We start from the raw sequence: 11224 nt of genomic DNA, 5'->3' as shown, positions 1-11224 counted from the left end.
CAGACATTCATTATTGGTATTAAAGTAAAAATTAATTTATGCATTAATCCAGTATTTAGACTTTGATATCTTTAAGCTTATAGTATGATTGATAGTGGTCATGTAATCAGAAATGTCAAGTAACATTTATGACTTGTTCTGAATAGTATTATCAGTGGAAAGAATAAAGAATAACCGAACCTTAGTTCTAACTTTTTCTATGTTACGACTAAGGCGATTAATAAAGAAATTAATAATTAATACACAGTCGTTCATGTTAGAAATATTAGGGTTTATTAGTGTCGTTTAAAAATTATCCACTATTAACACTGGACAGATACTAATTGGCATGCCACGGTTAGTTGTACTAACTAGATGACCATATTTGAATGAGAACTTTAAACTTCGAGATTATTCACAACTGTTGAACTAACCACCTAAAGTTCTTATTAATTAATTTATTTATTTCATTTTCAGTCAAAACTATTTGATACTGGTGTTATGACTTTTGCCCCGTTAATTTGTCACGTAATATGATCGTCAGTCAAAATACGACTTATTCAAACTTAACACTGGGGAACAACAATGTCGTATCGACCGGTATGAGCAGCCTAGCGCCTTATTGATCCTTTTTCTGCCTAGACCCGCCTATTGAGTCCAGAACGTCAATATCAGCTTCCACTGCACGAATCATTTATTTCAGATATACTTGGTTTATATATAAACAAACCAGACCACATCATACCATAAATAAAAATAACAATTGTGCAAGATCAAGTTAAAAAGTGACTGTGATCGTAGGAGACTAATAAATAAAATGAGTATAATTTAAAAATAGTAAATTGTATCATAATATTCTATAGGTCAAAATAAAGCTTATAATAAGAGAAATATAAATATACATAATCTAGTTACTCAGTAATTATACAATAAGAATATATATGTATAATATTAGCCAATTAATAGCTGTCATAGTTACTCATAAGCTAATCTTCTCTAGGATGTAACAATTGGAATATCAGTTAAAATACCATTTGCATGGAACGCATGTAAAGTAACATCAAGCACCATTAGTTTTCACGCTAGATTTAGGATGTCTTATTCGTAGCTTTCAACACATTATCATTTTAACATCATTCACCCTAAACTAAACAAATCACCCCTCCAGTATTATCGAGCAGGCAACGGTAAGCCAACCAATAAAATGTACGCATTTGATTGGTAATAAAAATTTGACTTCACTCCTTTCCCTTATTTGATGATTGGTTGAATAGTCATTTTAACGGTACACAACCTAAACTTTTTACAATATATACACGGAAAACATAAGGGGAATATGTTCCGTTAGTCCAAGCCGAAACTAAACAAAAGGTATGCATACATTAATTTATTACTTTAATCTAAGCATTAAATGATTAGAATTTATATGTAAGGCTGTCAGAAATCATAAAAGTTTAGTTAATATCCCGTTTCTTACTCAATATTCAGAGACCATGTGTACAAACACTACTGTCAACAGTAAAGTCAAACGAATTTTGAAGTGCGATTTTATTAATAAGATTTAGTTACCAAGATTGCACAGCAACTATTTCTTAGAACGAAACAATCAATGACTTTTCAACTACATCTTTATTAAGGTTTACTCCAATATATACTAATACTTATATGAATATATGAAAATATTAAATTGATCAAGGCAGTTTAATGAGTCAATCTTAACAACGAAATGGATAACTTAATTAAACATGATAGATAAAGAGTACAAATTGATGACGTGACGACCATTGTACTGTTTGTGATAATAATAATAAAGGTTTGTATTAATGTTTCATAATCAGTTATAGATCAGAGACTAGGAATGATTAACACTAAAATAATATTCATTAAAAGTTATTAAAATTACGTTATGATTATTCAAATAATTAGGCAGTGAAGGATACATTCTTTAGTTATTTCTTAGGCTATTATTGTTCGTGACATTTTTATTGCTGTGAGATTTAATTGTCTTAATTATCTTCACCACTGCTAAAATTAGAAAAATACAACGGTACAGTGAGATTGACAATGAAGAAAGTCCTTTTGCAGTTTAATGAATGAGTTTATAATCATGTTATTTCACTACCCGTCACTATAATAAAAGTGTTATTTGTATTCCGCCCACTGAATTGTAGGACAGCCAGTCTGTCACCGTAACACAAACTAGATTTCTTGCACTTAAAACTGCTGTATGTAGTGTTTTGTCATAACTATTTTCAGATTGAATACAATTTATAATAATCATGTCTAATACATGTTAATGATCACTATAATCTCAAGTAGAGTTTAGGGAACAGTTATCCTCCGATTTCATTACTGCAGAATTGTGTCATTATAATTTCCTTGTGTCTCCATCCAAGCCTTGTTGATAAATGTCACTAACTATAAAGGCTAGACCTAACGTTCGCATTTTACACTTTACTACTCAGACCATACTTGATAATTAAGACGAAAAGATCAGGAATCTCTGTTGTCCAAAGGTTCAGAGACCGTCTCTTCTTCAGTGTCGTTTCCCTATGCCACTAACAATAAATTCACTAACTCTGTTATTGCATTATTTCAAATACAATCGAAAGGTTAAGCGAGTTTTCACTTCCTTATACCTTTAATTTGAATATCAGGAAACAAACTTAGTTGTTATAGAATCTTTTTTTGTTACTGTTATTAATAACTCATGTAGTTATATAGACAAGATATTAGAAAAATGACTTGCCACAATTTCTAAATTTCATTAGATGCATAAGTAAGACAATTTTGTTATAAAATTTGAGCAGTCTACTTATAGTTAACTAATTGATAATATGATTAATGATGATCAAGGCAAAGAACAGTATTGGACAGATCGAAAAATAGCTTTCATTTAGAACTAAACAAAAAAATACCATGAACTAACAGTCTAGTAAATTATCAACTAAAAATGTGTATAAACTAACCTACAAGAGAATAACTATCCATTTCTCTTTTATTCCTAACGCGGACTTTTTTCAGTTTTTAAATTATCTGATAACAGTTAGTTGTCATCACCCCAGTATGATATCTACTAGTATTCAATTTACTGTAGATATTATTATTGTTACATTATGTGACCTAACTTATATATCAACTGTTATACTCAGTAAAAGTTGGATTCACTTTTTTCAACTGCCTCTAAACATTAGTAAGAAATAATTGTTTTTTCTTTACATGTGTCTAAAAAAATGAGGGCTAGATTGAGTCGCTTACATAATAAACGTAGAGAGGATTATTTTGTCTTAGTCTAGTTGAATGGTAGAACAGCCATTACGAGGTAACCTACTAAACAAATATATTCCTTTATTGCCACTGTATAACACACAAGCTAAGTTAAATTATGTATATATTATCATAAAACAGCTTGCACAGAAGTATGCTTATAAACACATGAGGGAAGATCATAAATTTTAAAACGTTTGTTGTCAATATACACTGACATGAAAAGAAATAATGACACATCATTAATCTACATTGCTAGAAATTGAATTTTAACTTTTACATAGCTATATATCTATATATGTGTGTGATAGTACTCACTAAGTAAATATACTGGAGTTTTAAATCCCGAACTAACTTCGTTCACTATTGCCAATTGACTGAGTTTAGAAATGCAAACCATTGAAAACCAGCTCAACAATCTGAGGTTCAAAATCTTAACTAGAGGCCTGCAGTTTTTGGATCGGTTTGGTCGGTTTTTACATGCCCACTACTAAATAGTTCCTTACTCGAATAAAAATGTTGTTCAAAGCCTTCTAGTTTCTAATGGTTGTTCAATTAAAGTCATTTCTCAATGAAAAACTACGAAATACAACAGTTCCCCGTACTAATGAATATGTTGTAGTTGACAACCATTTATTGTGACTCTGATAAAAGACTATCATGATCTGTGAGCTGAATTAAGTAGAAATTATCAATACATAATATTTTCAATATTGAGTATTCAGTTCGCTTAAATCACGAAAAGGACTGATATTTTTGTAATTTTTTGTTTTATATTTAGCATTCACTGTACATTCCTCAATATAGTTTTACTGACGGAAATTTCGTTTCTTTATACACATTAGTTCTTCACCAAAAAATGAACCGTACAAATTCTCCATTAGATGAAGCGTATGAGACATGCAGTGGATTGGATTTAACATTAAAGGATCAATCTGTTTTGGAATCCCATGTACAAGCTTCATCGACACCAAGACGATTAAATTATATCCCATCAAAAACTCTTTACGAACAAAATGATTATTATTGTTCAGAACAATTTAACACTAGCGAACATGTAAACCAAGTTCAAAATAGTAACGAGTCTCAAGAGAATAATAAAGGATTCGGATTAAACTATAGTTCAGGATCACGTAACAGTAAAGGTTCCACTGTATCCTGTTACCACTCAGTACAATCAAATAATTTGGATTATAGTAAAGAAATTGCAAATCCTGATAAACTAGGTCCCCTTGATTTACGTATTAAATCATTCTCGGATGATGTTAACTTGATTAATAACAGAGATAGTGGATATTTAGTCATTACCGCAGACACCAAAACAGAATGTGAAATGTCCTTCCATACATTTTTATCTAATCAAGCGATACATCAGAAAAAGCTTCCAAATATTGAAAAACAAACGAGCAACTCCTTCAACATTCAGTCCATACTAGGAGTAACAGAAAGATTTAAAGTATTTTCTGAAACTACTAGTACTACAGATTGCAACACATTTGATAACAGCATAAAAAATAATAATATGGAGATAATAGATCCAACAAAAACCTCGAATTCTTTTTTCGATCAGTTTCTTGCTGGTTATTTGCAAGCAATGAATCCATTACTGCTGAGTTCACGTGGAGTTGAAATACAGAGTCTAATTACACCACCACAACCGCTAGACACTGCAGGAAACATACAGTCTACAGCTTCTGTCTCGATGACGCTCTCATTAAATGATACAGATACTGTAAAATTTCCGGTTAAACAGAATGTAAGAAAGTCGAATCCTACTACACCAATGTATAGCATAACTAACGATATGACCAACCGGCAATTACAAGTGAAAAATAATGATTCTGTTCATGACAGCTTAAAACAAACGGAATGTATTCAACAATCAATGAATAATATTTACGACTTGAGTTGTTCATCGCTCTCTAATGAAGATGATGTAACAACTAGACAACGAGCCCAAACCTTTGATGTAGGAAAAGCACCCGTTATATTATATTGCCCAGAACCATCAGACAGCAAAACAAAAGTGAAGGTAAAGCGATTTCTTATGGTTAAGTCTGAGCCGTACTTCTTTCCATTCGTTATTTTTTTATGAATATAATTAATTAAAACCATAAAAATTTGAGAAATGAAAATCAGTAAAATCAGTAAAACTAATGAACAGTAGACATAATTAATTTGTTTTTGGTTAAATAGTGAAAAAAATTTGAAGTTTCAATAATTTTGGTAAATGGTTTGACTGATATATTCAAGTGTCATGAAGGCCTACTGTCATCTTGGAGCAGTTTCCTGGTTTTATAAACGATATACTCCTACCGGAATGTCCTCTGCAAATTGAAAGTTGTCCAATTAATATTAAAATGTTATAATGCTACTCAACTGAGTAACAGCCATTAAAATAATTTAGTAGTGAAGCGAGAGTAATTCTCTACACGATTAAACATATACATACATTGGAACTTCTGGTATACAGAAACGCAAAGATAGGGTATAAAAGAGGTTACGGATCACATGATATGAATTTTCAACTCCGTTACGGTGCCCTAAAGAACCACAGATGCTTGATTCGTCTTTGTGAGAAGCGGTGTAAAAATATAGAAAGTCAACTGCCAACTGGACAGTAGTATCTTGGTAAAGTACTTCCCATGGTCAAATGATTGATCAGCTCATAGCACATGTACATCAATGGTATATGGTGTTTTCGTAAGAATCCCATAATCATTAAATTGGTATTCTAACATAATTTCTAATAACTTCTTATTTTTTCTCTTAATTTGTGAAGGCCATGCTAGAACGGAATGACCCATGTTTAAAATATGTCAATGATGGAGCTGCGATACGCAACCCATTCGCCATTGATCGAAAAATTCAACTGGTCCATTTAACTTCACTATTATGTAAGTACGTTTTCAGATGTAACATTCATGCTTCATTATTTGCTTATGATAAAAATGTAGGAAATTATTAAACTTAAAGATCCTCCTTTATTAACATCGCTTTCGATTGTTAAAAAGTCAAGCGACCAAAGGTCTTGTACGTAATATATATATATATATATATATATATATATATAGTAGTGTAATTTAATGAAATGTTATGGACTATTTATGTTGACGAGAGATTACTCTGACAGTAGTTCCTAGTGTGTCGCTCAAGTTTATATCATCAATATTTTATTTAGTTGAGAGACTAGTCTTACTAAATCTTAGCATTTTGTACAACTGTTTGGAAACAATAGAATATCCATTACTGGTACACTGCAATCACATTTCTAAAGTTACACGGAAACCACCCTATTAAATGTTCTGAAATTATTACTCCAGTTGTTATTATTATTATTAATATTAATATTACATTCACAGTAGCTTTCATAAGCATTTTATCATAGCAATTGATAGAAAGACTAATTACTTACCAGACCAAGTGTAATTTGATTCTTTTCAATCGAGAATAACACGTTTCAACAACTAGTGTTTAACTGACGGTTAACTAAAGGTGTGAGATATTCATTTTATAATATTACAGCAACCATCTTAAGACAGTAATAGAAAGGGAACAAACAAAATTTGGTCAGACCTAGTGTTGACATTACATTGTTTTATAGGTTAAGTAACAGTATACGCATGAGTGGATAGAAACAAAATATTAAAACATATTTTGATAAATATATTAATTGTTTGCAAATAATTACCAGTAATTTATAGATATCAAGTTTGTTAGTGTTATGATGGCATTCCATACACTCCGAGGTGCTTTTCGTCCTGAAGTGAGAACAGCTAAGCAATGATTGTTAATCAGGTACTATTGAAGAGACTTTCAGTCCAAACTTAATTACCTCTTGGCGATTCTAACTTATTACTCCAAGAAGTATCTAACTCAAAGCTTAAAATTATTAATATGTACTATTACCTCTCTACTCAGTGACTCACAAGAACTGTGTTTACAGTGCAACTTGAGTTTTTCCATTTTGGTTATTGAACGGATTCCCATGTTGAATATGCTAATGAGTCCCTGATCTAGAACGAAATAGCGATCCGATATTCTCAGATGCTTTAAAGATTGTCTTACCCTTAACAGTTCATGATAAAGAACAACTTGAAATCAATAATCCACTCATACAACAACCGTTTTACGCCGCTACAGATTAGATTAACACCGTTGGATGCCGGCTCAATGATCTAGAGGTTAAGGGTTCTGGCTCGAGACTGGTAGGTCCTGAGTTCGAATCTCGCGAGTGCGGGATCGTGGGTGCGCACTGCTGAGGAGTCCCATAATAGGACGAAACGGCCGTCCAGTGCTTCCAGGTTTTCCATGGTGGTCTAGTTTCAATTGACTCATGATTTCAACTTTGAAAAATGCTGAAATCTCCACAAATCCCCTTCTGATCAATAGGAAGATTTAAACAATCACTACAAAAATGAATAAAATGGATTGGTTTTAGATTATTGTGTGATCAGTTTAGTATTCCCGTAAAGATTGTGAGTGCTGATCATTCATGGGTTAATCTATGCACGCGAGAATATCATTATATTTTGATAATAATGAACTTAATTAACCTTAATTTTTTAAATCATTTCATAGATTTAATTTTTATTTATTCAATTCAGTGGTGAATTTTAAAATAAAATGTGTTATGATCTATATTATCATTGCTTTACTTGCCCATTTGTGTTTACCACTACCGTTTTTTTCACTCATACAACCAAATACATGAATAGAATAGTGGTGATTCACAATATTGTACATTTCTTAAAATTGGAAATTATTCTAATTCCGACTACAAAATTGATGATTGTTCCGTTCCAAGCACATTTTTAACAATATTTCTGATCATCGTAACTTAGTTGTTTTGGATAGAAATTAGCTTGACTAGAATGAGGTACATAGTTTATGACTTTATCTAATGTAAATGTGATAAGCTTAAATGAAATATTGAAGTTAGTTAACCGTCATTCAGTCAATAGTAAAGTGAGAATAATGAAATCAGGCAATCAGATAAAGTTCTTGTAACATTATTAGCTTAATCTACTCATGTTCAGAAAAACGTTAAGGAGCTAGTAACCCTAAGGCAAGAAAACGTTGTTAAAATATGTTTCAGTTGATAATTCTCACCCTTAAGACCATCACCAATAATCACTCAAGTTTGTTTCTATAATACAGTCAGCCATTTTTCACCATGGTCAGCATATAGCATGCTGTGAGATTATTTTATAACCTTTTTACATCATGATGAGAGGGAAATTCATTAAAAGAATTATACATGAGAAACTTACTAATTAATATAAATTTTTTTATTTTTTTAATGGCGTTAAAATTATTATGATTATTATTATTATTTCCAACTAACTTAATATTTGGGATAAGAGGAAGTTTAATTTGTTTTCTCAATTGTCTTGATCTATAATTCTATTTTAATGTTTTATATTAAGAAAAAGATTAAATCTTAAGTCACTTTCAACTTATAATTGCCTCAATCTCTCCGAATAAATTTTTAGTGGAATCAGCTTAATGTAATGCGGTGACTTTTACTAAATTGAAAATCCCCTCTACTAAAAGCTACTTACGTTTTTTTAACACATCGTGGGTTAACCATAAGAACGAAAGCACTATCATAAAATCATCGCGGAACTTAACTTTATTACTGTCTTATTGAATATAAAAAGAAACGATAAACTATATTTCTTTTCCACAATATAATTCAAATGATGGTTATTGATCGTATAATTCGTTCTCTTTATCATTTATGCATTTTGTTGAATTTTTCTTCAAAATCAGGTGTCAAACTTGATAACGGTACGTATTTGTGCAAAGGATGCAATCGTACAACAAAACGTTTAAGACCAATGCAACAACACTTATTATCACACAGTGCAAGTAAATTCAATCTGTGTGTTAAGTGTCTTAAAGGTTTCAACGATAAGTACGATATGAAGCGTCACACACGTAAACATACTCGTAAGTTAAATCTTCAGTGTAAATGTTGAGTTATTAGCTCTCTCTCTCTCTCTCTCTCTCTCTATATATATATATATATATATATATATATATATATATCCAATTAAGGATTGAAGTTTCTTTTTTCAGGTCAAAATAGCAACATATTGATAATGTTTTCAAATCGAAACCGAGTAAATTTAAATTCACTCTGAATAACAATAATGTTCCTTGATAGAATCATAATACTTTATATTTTCGTGTAAACAGGGTAAGGGATAAGTAATGTGTGGATTTTCTACTTCAGCACTAAATCTTTAGTCTTCTATCCGTCAAAATGAAACATAATTCGTAATACTCTTCTATAATACACTTATAATCAATTAGGCAGTATGAATTGACGGACTTTTGTTAGATATATTAAGTAGATTTCAGTCATTAGTTTAATTTTATAATGCTAAATAAACAATTACAGTGATATAAATAAATTAATATATTTGTAATACCCCAATGAGTAGAAAATCTAATTTTTCTACTCATTGGGATATTACCAGTATATTATTTTTACTTAAAACAATCTACCCAATACTCAATTTATTTGAAATTATCAAATAAAAAACTTGGTAATGATACCTACAAATTACAGTGATAGTTTTGATAGTCAGAGGGTGTGATTTTGCCTTGTTGTTGAGACATGTTTATTCTTAATAAATGTAATGTATCTTACTAGGTTAAGCTCTAAATTACATTGATGTTTGCCTAAATATATTCTACCTTAAGCAAATAACATAATGACAGTATTTATTATTTAATTATCATCAATACAATTTTTGCTTTTCATTCCTAAAAACAACTACAGTTGTACGCCCGTATCTTTGTCCAGAATGCGGACGATCATTTAGCCAGCGTTGTTCCTTAGAAGGTCATCGCCGCAAAATACATGGGATTCAGTTGAATTATCCACCCAATCAACGTCGTGAAAAAGTACGTGTTTGTGAAACCTGTGGTTATTCATGTCCTAAATTATATGATATGTTACAGCATACATTGAATAAACACCCAAACAGTAACTGTTTACCAAGACTACAAAGCCAATTAATAAGATATAAAGAAAAATTTCAGAGTACTTCACTAACATCAGACGATAACAACCAAACTTCAAATATACAAGATATGCTAGAAACAACTTGTAATTGGTCTTGCATATCACCATCTTCAAACAATCATAATTTCACTTAACTAACTTCTTTTGTGAACAAAAATACTTTCATTTCTCTATCATTTTTTACTGCATAGTCATAACTATTTTATTTTTGCTATAAAATCACCTTTTCTTAATCCAGAAAACAGATAACGGTTCTATATAAAGCATTATTTTCTTTGTTTTGTTTTTTTTTGGTGCTAATTCTGTACCGCGCAATGATAATGTACCATTATAAATATTTCCCAGTTTTTTTATTCCACATTTTTAAACTGTTTGCATACTCTGAGCTCTTATGTATATCATCTTCGCAAAGAACGAAGTCAATTTCCTCTGTAGAAAATATAAACCTGGTTATCTTTTGTATGAAAACACTACTAAATATAAAACATTCCCATGCGCAGAAGCATTATTTTTCTCAACATTTAAGCTTTAGTTAAAATAAATCCGTGAACGTTTCTACAGGGCCAATGCACCAAAGAACCGAAAGAATCTGAACTTAAAGCTTAGTACACGGTTCGCAATTATTGTAACTTCCATTATCCAAATAATATTATAGATGGCTCTCTGAATATTGTAACATATATAAAAAATGGCGTTATTTAGACAGGTGAGAAAAATAGTACACAAGAAATTTAAGTCGATTATCCTCACTGAAAAAATGGACTAATTGTCTAGACATTTGGAGAAACGGACCTATACGTTTACGGGAGTAATCTTTTGTCATAGTATTTGAAATCTAGTTAACTTTTACAACCAATCAATTATTTTTTGAGGTAACAATACCAACAATAATATGCAAGAATAAGTTGTTTAGTGTCACAATTTGAAACCCTCAGATAA

The 11224-nt window shown here is 30.8% G+C and overlaps 1 protein-coding gene across 1 annotated transcript; it reads left to right on the top strand.

Moving 5' to 3' along the window:
* Window positions 1-4105: 4105 nt before the first annotated feature.
* Window positions 4106-10419, top strand: Smp_164740 (zinc finger protein, putative; the record flags this gene model as incomplete). The annotated part of the gene is made up of 4 exons (XM_018792642.1): window positions 4106-5278; window positions 6029-6143; window positions 9022-9201; window positions 10100-10419. 4 exons carry the CDS (start codon window positions 4106-4108, stop codon window positions 10417-10419), a joined length of 1788 nt encoding a protein of 595 aa, XP_018644309.1.
* Between the last annotated feature and the right edge of the window lie 805 nt (window positions 10420-11224).

This window comes from Schistosoma mansoni, assembly GCF_000237925.1.
Source record: "Schistosoma mansoni, WGS project CABG00000000 data, supercontig 0234, strain Puerto Rico, whole genome shotgun sequence".
In the NCBI taxonomy this organism is placed as follows: domain Eukaryota; kingdom Metazoa; phylum Platyhelminthes; class Trematoda; order Strigeidida; family Schistosomatidae; genus Schistosoma; species Schistosoma mansoni.
This window is presented reverse-complemented; position numbering and strand designations above follow the sequence as displayed.